The 19,728-nt window shown below is 33.8% G+C and overlaps 2 protein-coding genes across 4 annotated transcripts; both read left to right on the top strand.

The window, feature by feature from the left end:
• Positions 1-3,583: 3,583 nt before the first annotated feature.
• Positions 3,584-9,366, top strand: LOC109009789 (inactive protein kinase SELMODRAFT_444075-like). 2 transcript variants are annotated; one of them, XM_018990406.2, is made up of 9 exons: positions 3,584-4,090; positions 5,084-5,235; positions 5,331-5,425; positions 5,640-6,673; positions 7,317-7,498; positions 7,588-7,664; positions 7,743-7,890; positions 8,065-8,214; positions 8,837-9,366. In XM_018990406.2, the coding sequence occupies exons 1-9, from the start codon at positions 3,913-3,915 to the stop codon at positions 8,858-8,860; spliced, it is 2,040 nt and encodes a 679-aa protein (XP_018845951.1). In that variant the 5' UTR covers positions 3,584-3,912; the 3' UTR covers positions 8,861-9,366. The 2 variants fall into 2 exon arrangements, with proteins under 2 accessions (XP_018845951.1, XP_018845959.1); XM_018990414.2 differs by having other exon boundaries at positions 3,595-4,090; positions 7,338-7,498.
• Positions 9,367-10,595: 1,229 nt separating this feature from the next.
• On the top strand, positions 10,596-14,405 carry LOC109009805 (probable acyl-[acyl-carrier-protein]--UDP-N-acetylglucosamine O-acyltransferase, mitochondrial). 2 transcript variants are annotated; one of them, XM_018990424.2, is made up of 10 exons: positions 10,598-10,761; positions 10,855-10,940; positions 12,060-12,184; positions 12,292-12,400; positions 12,835-12,927; positions 13,037-13,153; positions 13,252-13,335; positions 13,619-13,723; positions 13,830-13,916; positions 13,983-14,405. In XM_018990424.2, exons 1-10 carry the CDS (start codon positions 10,671-10,673, stop codon positions 14,100-14,102), a joined length of 1,017 nt encoding a protein of 338 aa, XP_018845969.1. In that variant the 5' UTR covers positions 10,598-10,670; the 3' UTR covers positions 14,103-14,405. The 2 variants fall into 2 exon arrangements, 1 of the variants encoding a protein (XP_018845969.1); XR_004801726.1 differs by having other exon boundaries at positions 10,596-10,761; positions 12,288-12,400; positions 13,619-13,916.
• The last annotated feature ends 5,323 nt before the right edge of the window (positions 14,406-19,728 follow it).

Below are 19,728 nucleotides of genomic sequence, written 5' to 3'. Positions count from 1 at the left end.
AAATTTCTAAAAAATAAATTTACAAACTAACGTGAATATAGATATCATGCACAAAACAGACGAATAAAGAGTACGTACTATTTTGCTGGAATATAGTACTGTAATTTTGAGAGCATACATGCATGAGTTTATATAATTTGGGTGCTTTTGGCAGCATGCCCTCAGACATTTTGGTTGCCATTGTCTGCTCAAGGGTCAGTGTCTCTGAAACCGACCATTTCTGATGAATGTAGTAGCAATGTCTGTTAGCAGTGAATACAAGGAGGCAGATGGCTAGCAAGAATCCAAGAAAATGGATTACAGACAATACACTTACAGGAATCTGTCTGCATGAATATTGACGTGAAATGAGGTAAAAAAAAATTTCAAAAGTCGCTCGATCGCTTGCTGGTTAGCTTTATGTTCGGTTGGTGTTTAAAGACGTACCATGCCAGAGATAGATAAAGAAACAAGCTGCAGTAGACGTATTGTATTGGTCAATATATCACACATGAGTTTAGGTCCCACCCAAGTTAGCTTAACAACTAAATAGGGTTTTTCCTTGTCACGTAGCCAAAAGGGAGTTGAATTATTTTCATGGTGGTACCCCATAACCATGAATTTTGCGTCTTTGTGTTTCATCTCTCATGTGTATGGCTTCCAGCAGGGATTGATGCATTATTTTCAAGCTGCTACTGCTGCTTGCATGATGCGCGCATGCAGGCGGCCAGTGACGTTTCAATTTCATTTTTTTCCTTTTTTCTTTCCCAAATGTAACTCTTACTACTGCACAAAAAAGAAAGTTCATATATAGGTGCGCGCCAAAGTTTATAGTTTTCCATTTTTCAAACCTATAAGCTGCCATTTTATTTATTTTGGGTTTGTCCAAGGTGGTGGTAAGTGATCATGAGAAGCTCGCTAGTCCAGTTGTTGTTTGAAGAATCGAATATTTTTTTCAGATTTTTTTTGTCTGCATGCATTTTTATGATCTGTACATGTTCATGTTCATTCAAGACATGAAAGCTCAGTACTACAAATTTGAGGTAATCGCAATAAGTATATATATAGACGAGAGGTATTAATTTGGTCAGCTCCATGCATGCATGATGGTTAATGTTGTATTCGATCTCCTTTAACGAGGGAAACCACTTGTTTTGTGTTGCTCCAACATGCATGCGGCGCTTTATAAGGATAAAGTCTTTGGAATCGAAGTGAGTCGATCGAGGAGCCAATTTTACTTATTAATTAAGTGCCTAGTGTGTACCCACATGATTAACAATGAATCGTGATGAACCCTTGGGATGACTTATATAAGATGATAAGCAATGTTATGTATAAGTTTTAAATAGATAAATCATGTATAGGCCTTTTGCAAAAAAAAAAAAAATCTCACTTATACAAAAATAATTTTTTTTGCACTTTTTTAAAATGGGGTCTATTTTTTTTTTACATAAACTTGCGTGAAACTTGTCTATTTGATGTTTATCTATTTAGAGCTTATACTAATTATTTCTCATACAAAGATTAGGAGGATGCCCTTAATAGTGGTGACCCTTTCGCTCTTCTACGGAGTGGTGACCCTTTCGCTCTTCTACGGACTGATACATATATCAATTACTGGTATAGATCTAAGTTTATTTTTGTATAATTCTTTTGTGCATGTCTGCAGTACTTCTTGTATATTTCACCCAAAATTAAATTTTATACCCATTAAATGTTTTATAACCAAGCTCTTTTAGGAAGTTTTTTCACATTTTTCAAGAAGCAAAGTTTCAAAAACTTTTGGATATAAAGAGATTTTGTTTTTTTTTTAAACTTTCGTTTATATCCAACCATTATTTTTTTTAATTTTTTAATTTAGAGGTTTGGGGGCATATATGGCCCTCTGCCCCCACCCAAGTAATGTCAAAGTTGTTAGTTGTACCAATTCAAGTTTTGTCTCATGAATGAATTATGAATGATCGATGAATTATGAATGCGAGTGTATGCTTTCTCAACTTTCCCACGTTTTTTCTTTTGCTGCATCAAAATAGTGCAAAGAAAGCATTGAAATCCAAATGGCAAAGGCTCGCATCGGTTGAATTATAAACCTACATATTATTTATAATTTTAAAACCCCACACACACCCTGTCACCTCTTTTTTTTTTCAAATAATAACACGTCACCATCCGGCTATAGAGTTTGACACATCTTTTAATTATACAAGAATAATATTATTATCTTACTTCATTTTGACCGTTCACGTATTTTTTTTATTTACTGATTAAGAAAGTTATTATTAGTATATTAATATTTTTTATATTTTTAAAAAAATATTAAAAACTATGAATAAAAAAAATTAAAAAAATGAATTTTATCTAAAGGTACGCCCAACGGTCATTTCTAGACTGCACCCTAGCAGCACTATTTAATTAATGGTAAACATAAAATTATTTTTACTATATTTTATATGATCATGTTTTCAATTAAATATATTTTTTTAAAATTATATTATTTTTATAAGTTATTTTATAAAAATACCTCCATTTAAAATATCATTATATACATAATTATATGTATATCATCTTTCCTTTTTATTAGGAGTAAATCCTTTGTCGAATCCTCTTTTTTAAAAGTTTATATTACAACTAATCTACCATCATAATTAAACTAAATTGAATCCTTTAAGAGCACTATCAAAATATTACTTTATTATAATGTATATTCTATTATTATACCATTAATCTTTTGATCGATTTTTATTTTTAAAAATTGAAGATCAATTTAGATGTTGCCTTTCATCTTATTTTTATCATTTTCACTTACATCGACTGATATAATATATTTTAAGTGATTTTATAAATCAAATAATTAAAAGATAAGCTATTTAAAATGTAACATATTAGCCAATATCATTATAAATAACAAAAATTAATATTAAAAACAATATTGCACTGTTTAGTACGTATAAAATAATTTGGCTCATCCTCTGCCCTTTCACTTGTTTTAATAGAAAAGATTTTATCCATAATTTTTTAATTATTATTTTTTTGTCATCTTTTATTTGACTATTGGATAATAAATAATGAGTGATAAATAATTTTATAATTATTTAATGATAATAAACAAATTATGATAAAAAAAATGGTCGTAAAATTTCTCTTTAATAAGTAGATTGACAGTCCAGTTTCCTCTCTCGCAACGTTTCTTTCTTTTGGGGAAAGATGCCGTGGGTCCAAATACTGCTTTATGACTTTATAACAAGCAATTAATGGGTTAACAATGAGAGAGAGATCCAATCATCGATCCGATTTCTCTCACTAATGGCAATTCTACCTAAAACTGTCTGTTTCTTCGTCACGTTTTGGCTTTCTTCTTTGGCGGTTCTTTCTTGTAGTTTTGCACAAGCTGGATAAGAATCTCGTAAGCTACTGCCACTACCTCACCCTGATTCGTTTTTCTAGAACTCATTCATTCCTTATGATATGGGTAGGTTTCAATTTCTATGAAAAATGTAAAAAAATTCTCGTGCTTGTAAAAATTGTTGCTGTGGTTTTTTTTTTTTCCGAGTCGAATGCTTTTACAGTTTAACGTTTTCCCTTTTACTTTTAACTTGAGGTTAGGGAGCGATCAAGTCGGTAAAAGTACGTACCTTGAAGTGTGCGTCTTCTTCTATACCTTTTGTTAACTTCAACCTTTCAAGTTTCATGTGGTGTACCAAAAAGTTCTTGGTTTCCGTGACACTTGTCTCTGACCTACTAGTCATTGCAGTGATAATGCAACTTTTGCTGTTTAAAGTTTGTATTTTTTTCGTTGAACTTTGTGGCATCTGATTGATAAAATTTCATGTGGGTTTAAAAGACCAAAAAATAAAAAAGAGGTCTTTCGTGGGTTTGAGCCAGAGGGTGTGGTGAAGACAGGTGAGGTTTGGAATTTGGTTGGGTGGGCTGAATATGAAAGAGAAGGGTGGTAAGGGAAATGGTTCTTCAGATGTGGGTGGGAAGGTGGTGGTGGTTGCTGTTAAAGCATCAAAGGAAATTCCAAAGACTGCTTTGTTGTGGGCTTTGACTCATGTTGTTCAACCTGGTGATTGCATTAAGCTGCTGGTGGTCATTCCTGTCCTCTCCTCAAGTAACTTCCATTGTCTTTCATATTTTTAGAAGAAGTCTCAAATTGATGAAATTATCTTATGATCCGTTTCTTTGTTTGGTTTTTTGAGCTTAATTATGTTCCTTATTTTGTTTTTGTTTAAATTTATGCTTTATTCTCTATTGGAGGATATCTTTTTTACTCCATCTTGCTACTCTGCTCGTGCTTCATTGATATACTTTGTGCGAAAATTTCTTCTGTTCGAAATTGCATCTTTTGTAGAATTGAATGCTCATTTCTAGCTTAGATATTTTATTCTGCCTTTGGTTTCCTCCTGTAACTACAAAGTCTTTTTTCTTTGCCTTTTTTTTAATGAAACAATTAGTTATAGCTGGGTATTGGGGATTCTATAATGAGACATGAGAAAGTTGCAGGACATTGTTGTTTTTCATGGACGTTTTCCTTTTTCGCTTCATTTGCATTGAATTTCAAGGGTAAGCAGAATTGGTGCCGTGATGGTTACTTAAAAAATCTAAGGACTGAGGCAATGGAAGGAATTTACTCTCACGGACTGTAGGGAGTGCTTGAATTGTTGAGGTGCCCAGTTTTTCTTGATCTATGCGTATAAGTAAAATGAGGGTCTATGTAGGACAGCTTCTTCGACTTTGATCTTGGCCCTTGCGATATCATTGAATTTATAAACCCATTCAGAAAGTAGAGTACAGAGCTTCTGCTTAGCTTGCAAATATGGTCCTGTCTTCCTTGGACTCACCAAGTTTGTATCTCATGGTCATACCCGAGCCAGATTGTGTCCAATATAGGTGCTTCAAAAACTCAAGTGTTGTTGAGTTTAGGCCTGCAAAATCAAATGATCCTCAGTTTTTTGAGTATTCATATATGGTAGCTATGATATACTGCAACATTCTATTGCAGTCCGTGCCACGTTTGTTCATTCTCTCTTTTGGGGCTTTTTTTCCTGCCTCGTTATATTGGGATGTATATCTTGATATTGATGAGAAGGCTGTACATTTTTAGGTAAAAGGACATGGGGCTTCTCAAGATTTACCAGTGATTGCACCACTCGTCACTGGTCTCTTCAAGGAACCAGTTCGGATCAGAAGGATGATATCGCAGATTCATGCTCTCATATGGTGCAACAACTCCATGATGTTTATGACACGGAGAAGGTTGGTGGCCAGTGCATTGATTTTCGTGTCTACAATTTATTCTGATGTACTTCATGTCTAGTTTTAATTGTTTCACACCTGATTTTTCTTCACAGATAAAGGTCAGGGTAAAGATTGTATGTGGCGTGCCATGTGGAGTGGTAGCTGCTGAAGCCAAGAGAGCGAGATCAAACTGGGTTATATTGGATAAGTAAGAAATATATAAACCTGATTTCCTTGAATGACACTTTATTATTTGTTACCATGAGGCATCCATTTAAACCTTGGGGATTAAGCATGTACATAGGCTGCTGATTTCACAAAAGATGTTGACTAATATCTTACGTGCTTTTAAATTTTTTTTCCTATTATATGACTTCCTTCTACTTCTGTTTGTTCATTGCTACATTTTGCAATTTGAATAGACAATTGAAAAATGAAAAGAAATACTGCATGGAAGAGCTTCAATGCAATCTTGTGGTTATGAAGCGATCTCAGCCAAAAATTCTTCGTATAAATTTGGCACATTTACCGAAGATAGAATCTGAAGTGACTTTGGATTTATCTTCTGAATTAGAAACTTCTCCAGAGCATCTAAAAAGTAAGTTTGAGCAATTGAATTTTATTAAAGGACCTGCTGTGACTCCAGCAAGTAGTCCAGACCATGAGTCACCATTGACTACAACTGATGTTGGAACGTCATCAATATCTAGCTCAGATCCTGGGGCTTCTCCATTTATCCTTTCTGGAATTTCCGGGAGGAAAAAGCTCAAATTTACCACTAAAGAAGATGAAAATCTTGATGATTGTGACTCTGACACAGATAGTGACAGACAGAGTACTTGCTCCACAAGTTCATATTTCCAGCCATGGATGACAAACATTCTCAGTTCTAGTGGTGAATATTCAAAACATATGGTGAAAGGTTTAGAAAGGCATAAGGGGAAGGCTTTGACTTCCACGTATGGAGCCTTAATGGAAAAATTGTCTAAATTAGGTCAGGATCCTTGTATTGGAGTCCTGAAGTATAGGCTTGATCTGGACTTAAGCAGAAGTGTGAGAGAAGCAATTTCATTATCCAGAAATCTACCACTCGGCCCTCCTCCATTGTGTTCCATTTGTCAGCACAAGGCACCCACATTTGGGAATCCTCCAAGATGGTTCACTTTTGCTGAACTGGAATTTGCTACCGGTGGATTTTCACAGGCAAATTTCTTGGCTGAAGGCGGATTTGGTTCTGTACACCGAGGTGTTTTACCTGATGGCCAGGTTGTTGCGGTTAAGCAACACAAATTGGCTAGTTCCCAGGGTGACCTAGAATTTTGCTCAGAAGTTGAAGTCTTAAGCTGTGCACAGCATCGTAATGTTGTAATGCTAATTGGTTTCTGCGTGGAAGATGGAAGAAGATTGCTGGTATATGAATACATTTGCAATGGGTCTTTGGATTCTCACCTTTATGGTAATTTTCCCTTCCCCCATTTTATCGATAACTTTGTAACCTTCAATAATATGGTAATACTATCGTGGATGTGAATAGCAAGCATCTTTGTCTTATGCAAGATTTCCTCTTTACTTGAAGTTCAAAAATTTATTTCTGGATGTTAGTTTAAGCTGATCAAAATCTTCAGGACCACAACTGGCCTAAGAAGACCAAATAATAAATCCTTACCTTCTTCACATAAGTGTGGATTGGGAAGTGAGATGATCTCATCTCATCTCAAAACTTCTCGTAATTTCCTTCCCAAACATCACTCAAACACAAACTCATTTTAAATTTTAAATTTTCAACTTTTTCATCTAATCATTACCTAATCATTACAACTTTCCTAAACTTCTAAACAAAACATAAAAAATAATACTTTATCAAATTTTAAAAAAATATATATTCTAACAAAATTTTAACTTTATAATATTTTTAATCAACTTTTTTTTTTCTCATTTTCCAAAATCCAATAAAACATCTTAACTCAAATCATTTCACTATTCACATAATTCTCATCTCATCTTATTACCCAGACATGTCCTTAGTTTCAAAGTTTGAATTTATTTTTTTATTTTCACAAACTATTTATGTCATCACTTCTCTAACCAACGAAATAAAGTATTGTGCTCGGATATTGCAGGAAGAAAACGAGATCCACTAGAATGGTCTGCACGACAAAAAATTGCAATTGGAGCAGCTCGTGGGTTGAGATACCTTCATGAAGAATGTAGAGTTGGTTGTATTGTCCACCGTGATATGAGGCCTAACAATGTCCTCCTCACCCATGATTTTGAACCATTAGTATGTCATACCAGTTGTATATTGTCCTTAAGTGTCAAAGTATAAGCTGCATCAACAATGTGCTTTTAATGGCTATATCTGGACTTTAGGTGGGAGATTTCGGACTGGCAAGGTGGCAGCCAGACGGAGACATGGGGGTGGACACAAGAGTAATCGGGACTTTTGGGTAAATCCAGACAATGGTTATTTTCTTCTTGGTCATGCTATTTGAAAACGGTGACAAAAGAAACCATGACTTGTGTAGGTACTTGGCTCCAGAATATGCTCAAAGTGGCCAAATCACAGAAAAAGCTGATGTGTATTCCTTTGGGGTGGTACTGGTGGAACTTGTTACTGGGAGGAAAGCAATTGACATAAACCGGCCCAAAGGCCAGCAGTGCCTCACTGAATGGGTATCAATTTAAATATTTGAGAAAATACTTAAAACCTTACAGTTAAGATGCAAAATTGTCTTCCAGTTTATCTTATCCCTGCTGGCTAAGTGTACACGTTTTCCAAACAGGAGTAAATCTAATTTTAGTTTTTTTTTTCTCCTTTGTCATTGCATATGTTTCAAATTGGAGCAGGCAAGACCATTGCTAGAAAAACAAGCTATTCATGATCTGCTTGACCCATGCTTAAGGAACTGCTACACAGAGCATGAGGTTTATCGCATGCTGCGATGTGCCTCATTGTGCATCCGGCGGGACCTTCATTCAAGGCCTCGCATGTCTCAGGTTGGATACTCAGAATTCACATTTGAAAAAATACTTCTCATCATAATATTTTATGATTCTTCGTGCATTGATTATTTGTTTTAATATATATCCTGGTATCAAAATTGATGTGATTTCTTGAACTAGTGGATAATAGTTGCTAATATTTTTTAGAATTATCTACCAAGCCATGAATCTCCACCTGTACTAACTTGTGTGAGAGAAGAACCTGTAAGAAATTTACATCTGCAAATTATGGGGTAGCAGCTGGTCTCATACATTCAGCTTATGTGAATATACTCATTTGAAAGATGCTTCTAATTAAATAGTATTTCTCACCACCACTTAAGGTTGCGTTTGGATGCTGAGGTGATCTTTGATGATCCAAGTAGATTTGTGAATAGTAGTGTTCTATGAGTCCTACTGGGATGTGTTTGAATGTAAATAGGTTAAAATATGTGTTTTAATATATGAAGTAGGCTGAGAAGGATTTAACTTTTTTATAGGAATTTGAAAAATAATGGGTTTCATTAATAATTGGTTTGAGATGGATTGAAATCATTTTAACAACCAAACGTAGCCGACAAACAACTGTCCGATATGCGTCATTTTCTTATTTTCTTTATACATTGTCCTCTTGTAGGTGCTTCGAATACTGGAGGGGTGACATGTTCATTGTAATCAATAAGTGACATTTCAGCCTACTGAACAAAGGAGGGGAAAGATCCGATGACCAGAGAAGCAAAGGCATTACATTAGTATAATCTTGAACGAGGCATTACAATGATTAGTTAGGATGTTTCCTATAATGATTAAAAAAGAATGAAGGAAGCAGGAGTTCTTGACTTCTTGTATAAAGACAAAGACCATTTGTAAACAATGCACACGATGGAAGTACTTCAACTGCCTTTTTGCCTTTCTTATTGGCTGAAGCCTGAAACGTGACTCAGATAGAGAATATTGGGTGTATAGTTGTGAGAATACGAGCAAGTGTACATTGTTTCTCTATTTTTGTTCTTTTTGTTGGGGTAGAGGTTTAGCAAATTCCCTTGTGGTTATTCATTATTTGGTGGTTGCGAGGAAATGTATCTTGTTCCCAATCAGCCCTAAGACTCCACTCTCTGTTGCTTTGTTTTTTTGTTTATGGTTTATCTCGGCTCTATTTCTTTCAAATAAAGGTCTTTTAATATCAGAAATGTCGAAGAGATTTCATAAAAATAAATTCATAAATTGATATAATTTCATACGATATGTTAGATTTACTTTACAATAAAAGTAGTTTTATAATTTTACGTACTACATCAAGAGACATCAGTTTGTGGGATCTCTTTGTGATTAAATAATTTTTCTTTAATATCTCTTCCCTTGACATTGCCCCTAGAGGTTATTTTATTATTTAATGGAAATCCACTTTAATTCTCTATCCAAATTAGTCGGTCTAATTTGGTCCCGTTTGAATAGTGAAAGTGTTTCATCTCAACTTCTCTCAACTTCTCTCATCATTATAATTTTTTTAAAATTTTTACATAAAGTATAATAAATAATTCAATTTTTTTAAATATTAAAATAATAATAATATTAAAAATTAATATTTTATTTAATTTTCAATTTTCATCTCAACTCATTTCATTTCAACTCATTATCCAAACGGTATCTTAAAGAGTTAGACACATCGTGCGATTTTTTTTTTTTATTTTTAAAATAATGTGAGTTTTGCTAGAATATTTCTATCTTTTTTTGAATTGGACCATTTAATTCAAACAGAAAACTGATGATGATTTCAATCCGTTTTTGATTATCTAAATCCAATTATCTTACAATTACTTCGTTTAAAAGAATAAAAAGGAAGTAATTATTAAAGATACGTGATATTATTATGTTATTGTCAATATTTAGTGATATAATATCGTGTGATATAATAAGAATATCACCATTTTAGTAATCTAATACTACCTAATAACTAATCGTTAAAAAAAATAAAACCGATGTCTTGTTTTTTTAATACAATGAATGGTTTCAAACTCAGATTTTTTATTTGGAGAATCAGGTTATATATCATTAGGCTATCAGGCTCTTAGCAAAATTAATATCTTTCTTGCAAAATTAATATCTTTTTTTTTTTTAACGTAAAAAACCAATTTTTTTTTTTTGAGAGATAAACCAATATCTTTCTTAAACTATATTTCTTCACAATCAATGTTTTTTCAAAATAAAGTAATCATCATAATTTAGAAGTAATTATAAAATGGACCGTCCATTCTCGTAACATGATGAAGGCTAACGGTCCAGATAAAGCAAATTATCAAAGAAAGCGGGGACGGTCCAGATCGACCGAGTAACCTTGCCATACAAGTACACTGAACCGTCTTTATATAAGGAAGTATGCCCAATAGAAGCAGAGCAACGTCGAGGAAAAAGTCACGGACCGAGGCCGAAGAGGGAGTTTCGCTGATGTCGGGTAGCGCACAGCACCAAGTATGCGCTTGCTCCTGAAACTTCGCAATCCTTTCGGCTCTTCTCTCAGCATCGCCTCACTCTCTTTGCAGCGGTTCTCTTCCACCCTCACCTGTACCTCTCTCTCTCGTTTCTTTAAATTCTTAGATCTTTTTTTCCTTGTACGTATTAATTTTGAGTGTATTAATTTTGAGTGATTGTATGAAGATGTAGCGGAGGATAAGAAAGCGGAAGCTTCAGAGAGCTTCGTTCACCCTTCTGCAATTGTTCACCCCAATGCTGTCATCGGACGGGTACCTTTTACTACCTTTTTTTCTGTTCATTTTAGTTCGTTCTTTTTTTTTCCTTCTCTCTCTCTCTCTCCCCCTTAAATGTTCTTGACTTGGGATTCGATTCTTTGTTATTAGAGAATGAAGTAGTTATAGCAAGAGTAGATTGGAATTAGTTTCATCCAGATTTAAAACATTGATGGTTTTATGTTTTTTGTCTTTCAAGCAAAATGCTGCTAAGCTTCACTTGCAATTGTGTGTTTGAAAAATACCCTTTTGGCTATTTTCCTAAAGATTGGCAATTCTCTGTTTGACAAATAGACGACGTGAAACCTCACAAAGAGGAGTACACCCCATATAGACGACCCTACTCAGGAAAAATTATCATGTGATCCAGTGGAATTCTTAGTGAGGAATCGAACTCAGTATATCTGCGTCTACATCTCATCCCAAGCTGCCCTTTGACCACTAGTGTAACGTCTTAATAGAAGGCTCAAACCATATGGCCTATATTCCAAAAAGACTAGTCAACGATACAATTGGAGTCCCATTGGAATTTTATAAAGAGCAAGAACTCCTTCTTCCCAAGCAATGTGAGATTCCATACACCACCTACCCTTACCCATATCATATGGGGTATCACAATCTACCTTCCTTAAATTCCCGACGTCCTTGTCGGGCTTGTCCATTGTAGGTGGCATGGCTCAAGTCCCACATTTTTGGTTGAGATAGGCTCTGATACTATTTGTAATGTCCCAATGGAAGGCCAAAATCACATGGTTTATACTCCAAAAGAACTAGTCAATGATGCAATTGGAGCCCCATTGGAAACTTATAAAGAGCAAAAACTTCTCATTCCCAAGTAATGTGGGATCCCATATACCACCTACTCTAATCCATATCATATGGGGTATCACAACTAGGATACAACTTGTCCAGTGGCTTGTAATAATGATGGTCAAAATTTGAACTTTGACTAAATCAGTTCTTATTTAGGTTTCTGCTTAGTTTCTTAGTTTGAGTTAGTTGATATAAGTGCAAAGTCTGCTCTGAAGTTATGAAATTCTAGCAATCAGATTGGCTAGCTGTTTACTTGCTTATTGATTCATATAGGGTTCAGAAAACTACTGTTTAATGATGCAGGGTGTTTCAATTGGTCCTTTCTGTACCGTTGGATCCTCTGCAAGGCTTGGAAATGGCTGCGAATTATATCCCGGGAGCCATATATCGGGTAACTCGGAATTGGGGGAGCGTTGCATCTTAATGACGTAAGTTCAGATGATGGTTTTACCGGTTTGGGATTTTACTGGGGTGATGCATACTTCTTGTTTTTCTGTACTTTAAATTATATTACTTGCTTAAATTTGTCAGGCAGTGGTGCTGTGGTTGGTGATGATTTTCCAGGACGTACAGTCATTGGATGCAATAACATTATAGGGCATCATGCCGTGGTTGGTATTAAGTGCCAAGACTTGAAGTACAAGGTGAGCTTTCACTGGCATTGATGTTAAACTTATCTGCTTTGGCTTGTAATGGTAAGTAGATGTACGCCATCTGGGAAATTTGTATCATCAACTTGATTAATTGCTTTCCTTGAATATAACTTATGATTGTTACTAGTTTGTTTGAAATGAAAAACTGTCTCTGAGTGGTTACATTAGAATTAGTTTTTACAAACTAATCGATAATGTGTGGCGCATATTTTGGTAGGTGATTTTTACTATTGCCGTGGACTTGTCACTAATACAACTCATGCACTCTGCTTGGTTTTCAAGAAAAGATTGATGGAATTAATAAAAATGCCCTGATATTTATTGCATATTTACTTGATAAATCGGTATTACAGTTGCAACATAAATATACGTGTGGCTGTTTTGTGGACAGGATTACCACTCTTATTTGTATGTCTATCTTTTAGTCAGGGGATGAGTGTTTCCTTGATATTGGGGACAACAATGACATCAGAGAGCATACCTCAATTCATCGATCTTCAATGTCAAGTGATCAAACGGTATGGGGTGGCTGAGGCTGATATATGCTTTAATTTTTTATATATGAAGTTAGAAACTAGTGTATTAAATTTAGATTACTTTATATTCTGATCATCATGATATAATCAGGTAATTGGTGATAACAATCTTATTATGGGATCCTGTCATATTGCCCATGATTGCAAGATTGGTAACAACAACATCTTTGCAAATAATACTCTCCTTGCAGGCCATGTTGTGGTGGAAGTAAGTCCTTTGCGTGCTTTGCATATTTTATCTTTTCATGATGTTATTTCTTATGCATTTCATCCGATTATAATCTAATTCAAGAGCTCCAAATGTAGGACTATGTTCACACTGCTGGTGCCATCGTTGTTCATCAATTCTGCAGTGTTGGTTCTTTCTCTTTTATTGGTGGGGGTTCTGTGGTAATGATCATCCTCCTCATTATAGGCCTTGAGTTGTCCTCATGCCCTTTCTGTTTAATTACAAGGAATCTAATATGGGTGTCCGTGTATAAAATGGACTTGAGGCATTGGGCATGCTTTAAGGCAAACTAAACTGTGACACTGGTGTCACTTCCAGGAAGAGTGTCTATAATATAACTGTTGATGTGTCTAAAACTCTAAGAAAAGCTGAAGTGAGAGTTTTCTTTACTTCTATCGTGTGCCATCCATGGAAGACTAATGTCTGTATCTTATATGCCTAAAGGTTTCCCAAGATGTCCCGAAGTATGTGATGGTTGCTGGTGAAAGAGCTGAGCTTCGTGGCTTAAATCTGGAGGGTCTTCGGCGTCGTGGATTCACAGTTACAGAGGTTCCCTTAAAGTAGCATTACAATTCAGGGTTTAAAGTTATGAGTAGATATTGCTTATGTGTTTGTTTGAAAAGAGCTGATTTATTCCTTTTGGAAAATGATTTAGATAAATAGCCTGAGAATGGCTTATCGAAAGATATTCATGCCTATCGATGCAAAGTCAAATGGTTTTGAAGAGCGTCTTGCTGAAGTGGTATTTGCTCTCTCTCTCTCTCTCTCTCAAAGCTTGCATTTAATACTGAGCAAAATCATTTTGCAGGAGCAGCATGAGGACTTGTCTCGTATTCCTGCTGTTTGTTCCATGGTGCGGTCTATTCGTGACTCTCTTGCAGAAAGTCGACGCGGAATATGCAAGTTCAGACATTGGAGTGGCTCTTGAAAGCATGCTGTAGCGAGTTATGGTTTCTTCTTCGGTCCCTTCCCAATGGTGCAGGAGAACTTTCATAGTCCTAAACCTAGTCTAAGTTATTTTGTAGTTTAAACAATTCTTTTGGCTGATGTTGTTATAAAGGTTAAATTGGTCGCCATTCAGCTTATCTTTTAGAAGAATGTTTGTATTAGTTGAGGCTGTAATATGGAGAGGGAAGTTGGTGATGCAAATATATTAGGTAGAATCGGATTAGAACAGAAGAAAGCAATGTAACGATATGAATTATGCCAAAGCATATGTATTTCGTGTGACTCTTGTGATTTTGCTTGTTCTGCATATTGGATTAGGATCGTGTTTTTACTTTTCCAATACTACACTGAGCCTTCTTTTTGCGTTCCTTGACTGATCTATTTGACAAGCCATGCTAGATTTTTTGCTTTCCTGAAAGCAAAATCATGGAAGATCTTACACTTATGTAGCATATGCACTGTTTATTTGTTTTTGTTGTATTGGCCCTCAAGATTTTTGGGTTACCTCCTTGGATTGATTGTTCATTGCCAAAACCCAACTCTGAGGTCCTTAAAAGACATACAGACACAACCAAGACACTGCCAATTTTTTAATCTCTCAGTGGCTTTGACTGCAAATTGGTGCTTTGGAAATTTTAATGGGATCATCTTACGTATTGAGAGAGCAACGGTTGGATGGGAGAACATAAGCTCCCATGGTCATAACATTACTGGTTATATGTATGATAGAATAGCACAGGGGTTTCCTCTGCAAAAGATTCTTCTGAATATCTAGAGAGTCAGTCCAGATTGTCTAACACAGCAAGTTTTATCATCTTCTTAAGAATTCTTATTTCCTTAAATTTTTCTGTTTTCCTTTTGACCTAAATAAGTGATCATGACTTGGAATGATACCTCTTTGTCGAATCAGAAAGTCAATTCTTTGTGTAATGAAGTATTATTGTTATTTTTATAATAATAATAATAAGAAGAAGAAGAAGAAGAAGATATCCCTATCCTCCAAATAATTCCTTTGAATTTAGATGCAACCAAAAAGGTTAAATTATTACAAAATGGGTCTTCCCGTTCATATTAAGTGGGTACACATGTTCACCAACCAATGAATTACTCATACTACAAACTTTTTTGCCGTTTAATATCTACACTGTATCTCTAATGTTTTGAGGTATTTGTTGGGCCCCATTCCTCCTTATGCATTTTTTTTTCTTTAGTAATGAATTTATCTTGACCATAAAAAACTTTTGGGCAATTAAACATGATAATATGATCAATAATACTAAATGCAAATCTCCCATAAAAAAATGGATCCCATTAACAAAAAATAGATTTTTTTATATTTTTTTTATAGTGTGATCCACTTTTTTAGAAAAGAATTGTGCGGAACTTGTCTGTTAACGTCATGTTTCGTATGCTTTTGAATTAAGTTTCAGCAATTCAGGTCTTTAAAGCTGGGCCTGCGAAAACAAAGAAGAAAGAAGCTAAGAGAGGGCGGCCTTGGGGTTGGGAAGTCTCTGATGCCAAAATCAAATAGTGTATTTTGAAAGTTTGTAAATAATAAGAGAGTCTAGAGCTTTTTTTGTACGTAAAATTTTCTATTTATATTATGAGTCTGGTGGGACAGATCGTGTCTACTCCCGTGAAATCCATGTCCTTTTTACTGTTCCTTTTGTCAGAGTCTTTTAAATGTGGCGTGCCTCTGCGATGACGCCATTAATGTGGCGTGTTGCTCGGGTAGTGGTGCTATTAATACAATGTGATTTTTCGATTTACTTTACTCTGCCGGTATCTTCGGTGGCACATCTATGTTCCTTTATTAGAAAATTAAAAGTTCTCTATCTTTCCCATTCTGTCCTGTATGAGTCTCCATTAATGGGATGTGGCTGAGTGGTGTCGGGCCTGTCTGTCTCATCAGCCATCATTGTTTACTTTCTCTTGCAGGCGAGTTGTTTTGTTGGCAAGTTTGGGTTTTAGGGCCGAATATGAGAGCGAAACTCATTACTCTCGGCTGAGCGCTTAGTGGACTTATGAGTAAAAGAGAAAATCTCCTTACAATCTATTTGGAATTCGTACAAAAGAAAGATGACAGGACATTCATAAGCCAAAGACGAATATGACACTTACAATAGTTACTCCACAATTCAATTAATTAATGTAGGATACGAAAAAAAGGAACTAGTTGCATGATATTATGGTATATATTTTTAGTATTTTATATGGCTAATGGACACAACAAGGAAGGAGATAATTATATATATAATCAATAAATATCAGCAAAGACTGTAGTTTTCCCATTAAAAACAAATAAATAAACCATATTTTCCTGTGGAAGATCAAAGATAATGATATAATTTTATAAATAAACAAAAAAAAAAAGAAAAAAAAAGAAAAAGAAAGAAGCAAAGTGCCGGTACATTGGACATTCCGCAAGATTGTATATATTCTAATTCTGGATTGTGATCTGTGATGTAATCTTTGTTTATAATATTGGTGGAACAGTTGATGCTAATTAAGTAGCCCATAAATATAATATAATATAATATAATATAATATAATATGATATGATAATGCAAAAGGAGAAAATATGAGGCCAAATCCAATGAAAGGTTCCTATTATCAATCAGTGTCAGAGATCCTTAACTTGAATATGACCCATGCAGCAACCTTGCCCGTTCTTTACCTTTTCTTTATCCAAACCTTGAATTCATTTGCTTCCTTTACGTGTTAACCAAAAGACTTGCAATACGTGGTTGCTAATATTTTAGTAGGTTTCGGAAAGTATTCTTTATTTTATGCAACTTGGTGAGAGATCTTCGAAGGGGGAGATTTATTAATTCGAATTGTGTATAAAAAAAAAGATGGTGAATGACATCGCGCGCTATTTGAAAATGAGAAGTTATTGCCTTTTATAATAAATTTTAAGAATTTTTTTTTTCTTTTTTTATGGGCAAAAAAAGTAAAACGAGAAAATAAGAGACGATTTCACTATCTGGGTGTGACCATAGTGGCACCCGACCTACTAAGAACTTGATAGATGAGATCTAAACGATGAGAAGTCATAGACACTCGCTCAAGTCAGGTTGAGAGCATAGGTTATCTTATAATTAGGAAATTCAATGAATGTTGAAATGACTAAGGGTAAGTTTGGGGGGTGAGATAAGAATTTTATGTTTTGTTTTGAAGTTTAAAATATTATGTTTTAATATTATTATTGTTTTGAAATTTGAAAAAAGTGTATTGAAATTTGAAAAAGTTGAATTGTTTACTATATTTTATATAGAGATTTGAAAAAAATGTAATAATGAGATGAGATAAGATGAGAATTTTATATTTTGTTTTGGTTACCAAACCTGCCTTAATACTAATAGTTTAAAGTGAATCTATATTCAGATTTGAACTCAGAAACTAGTACATGTCAAACCACAATTACAAGCTATCCTAATTGATATATATGGAGTCACGTGTGATTTAAACCTTTCTGTAATTCGATATATATATATATATATAAATATATATATATATATATATATATATATATATATATATATGCAGTCAACAGTAACAGGAGGTGTGGGGCTGGTTGGAAATGGGTTGGAAATGTTTTAAACTGCAAAAGCATTAGTGTAGTACTTTGTACAAAGTGGTCTGTCTTGTTCTTTGAAATTGTGGAAATGATCCGGAACTGCTTTTAGAAGCACTACTTTTTTACTTCAGCTAATTAATGGTACACTTCTGCGCATTGCTTCTCTTAAAGTTGATAACTTTTAGGCATGTGTGGAAGCAACTGTGAACAAAATAAATAAATAAATAAAAGAAAGAAAGAAAGGAAGAAAGAAAGAAGTAATGTTCAAGACGTTAAATACGTAAATATCTTATAATTATTTTAAAAAATAATAAAATTTATTATTCAAAAATTAATTTTTTATTTACTTATTTTTTTTATACGTGACACATACACATAATTATTTTGAAAAAAAAGTAAAATTTATTATTAAAAAATTAATTTGTTTATGTAAATTTGTATTTATTTTTTTTTAAAAAAAGAATAATGTTAAAGAGAAATCATTATAGCAGTGCATACTTTATACTCATTGAGTGACTATTTCTAGCTAATTATTCTCAACACTCACTTAAAGAGATGTATAATTTAAATAATATCACATCATATATATAAAATAAATACTTCTAATAATAACTTTTATATATATTTATTCTTTTGTATAAATTAAGTACACAGTACTGGTATGGAAACGTGATATCTGCAAGTCTCATCCAAGTTGCAGAATAAGACATCTTCAAACTGTCCAGGAAAATATCAAGTAGCCGACAAATATGCCAACTTGGGAATTGAATGCAGAGCCAGATTCAGACTCCAGATTCAGAGTCTGTGCTGCAAATACATGAATTATCTGGATAACAACAGTAAAACCCAGAAAAAAAGTTTCATAAAAAACACTTAAACAAAGACCTTGACACGGTAAATTTGTTGAAACTTGTCAAATTAGTCTAATGAGTTTGGTCATGATTAATATATTCAATTCCCTTGATGATCTCATAGTTTTTTTTTTCTCAGCTGATGATCTCATAGTTATTGAGCTTATGTTGATTTCTTCCAAATGTTCAAACTGGTACGTTTTCTAACTAAATAAAAAATATTAAATGTACTTAAAATTTTTTTATAAAAAAACTTATTTATTCATGTGTTAGTTATTGATATACTGAAAATTATGAAATTTAAAATTAAAAAAAAAATAACAAAATAAATCTTAAAAATAAAATTATAAATAAAAATATAAGTACATATAACACTACTCATAACTAAATACAGCATATGAATTATATTCAACAAAAGAATAAGCAAGTGATCAACACTCGAGGTTTGATCACAAGGTTTATAAAACTAAAGAAATTGTTTTTTTTTTTTTTTTCATTTCTTTCAATGGGTGCAGTTTACTTTAATTTTTTAATGCCAAATTAAGAGCCTGGAATAATTGACCTAATGGGGGTGCTTGCTGGTCCAGACAGTGAAAATGGCTAAAAAAAAATCCCTGAAATTGGGTTCCAGATGCAATGACATGAGAAGACCCATACTCAACAGCTAATCAATATTATAACAAACATATGATTAAGAAAGACAAAAGCTAGTTGGGTGAGGTATCTACAAATATATTGCATTTCAATCCCCATCTTGCATGAATTATTGAAGTATATGTTATTTTCCCACACAAGGAAACAGAATATCCTGTTCTCACTCTATTATCATCCCCACAGCATACTGTTTATGACTATGATGTTCAGCCAAGTACCATAATAATCAATTTGAATAGTTATAACAGTATCATGGATTATGTGAGAAGTCAAACAATCCAAATCTTGTGTTTCTTGGGAAAATCTCATTAGCTTTTAAAACCAGAAAGAATTATGGGTATTGTGAATAAAGAAATTCTATTTGTAATTTTTAAATAGAAATTATATGTGCACGCATATTATTAAATGAGAAAAAATATTATTTTAGGAGGGATAATTTTATAATTTTAAAAAATTTTAAAATTAAAATAATCTAGACTTGCATTGCAGTCTCCATTTAGAGACTGTACCTAACATTGTTC

The sequence above is a fragment of the Juglans regia genome, chromosome 1 (genome assembly GCF_001411555.2).
Source record: "Juglans regia cultivar Chandler chromosome 1, Walnut 2.0, whole genome shotgun sequence".
NCBI lineage: Eukaryota > Viridiplantae > Streptophyta > Magnoliopsida > Fagales > Juglandaceae > Juglans > Juglans regia.
This window is presented reverse-complemented; position numbering and strand designations above follow the sequence as displayed.

Excerpts from the sequence above, each read along its gene's own strand:
- LOC109009789 (XM_018990406.2), top strand. The coding sequence starts at position 3,913 with ATGAAAGAGAAGGGTGGTAAGGGAAATGGTTCTTCAGATGTGGGTGGG. Across the intron at positions 5,426-5,639 it reads AACTGGGTTATATTGGATAA|ACAATTGAAAAATGAAAAGA; the intron begins GTAAGAAATATA and ends CAATTTGAATAG. Across the intron at positions 7,891-8,064 it reads AGCAGTGCCTCACTGAATGG|GCAAGACCATTGCTAGAAAA; the intron begins GTATCAATTTAA and ends AAATTGGAGCAG.
- LOC109009805 (XM_018990424.2), top strand. The coding sequence starts at position 10,671 with ATGCGCTTGCTCCTGAAACTTCGCAATCCTTTCGGCTCTTCTCTCAGC. Across the intron at positions 12,185-12,291 it reads GAGCGTTGCATCTTAATGAC|TGGTGCTGTGGTTGGTGATG; the intron begins GTAAGTTCAGAT and ends TTTGTCAGGCAG. Across the intron at positions 13,917-13,982 it reads AAGAGCGTCTTGCTGAAGTG|GAGCAGCATGAGGACTTGTC; the intron begins GTATTTGCTCTC and ends ATCATTTTGCAG.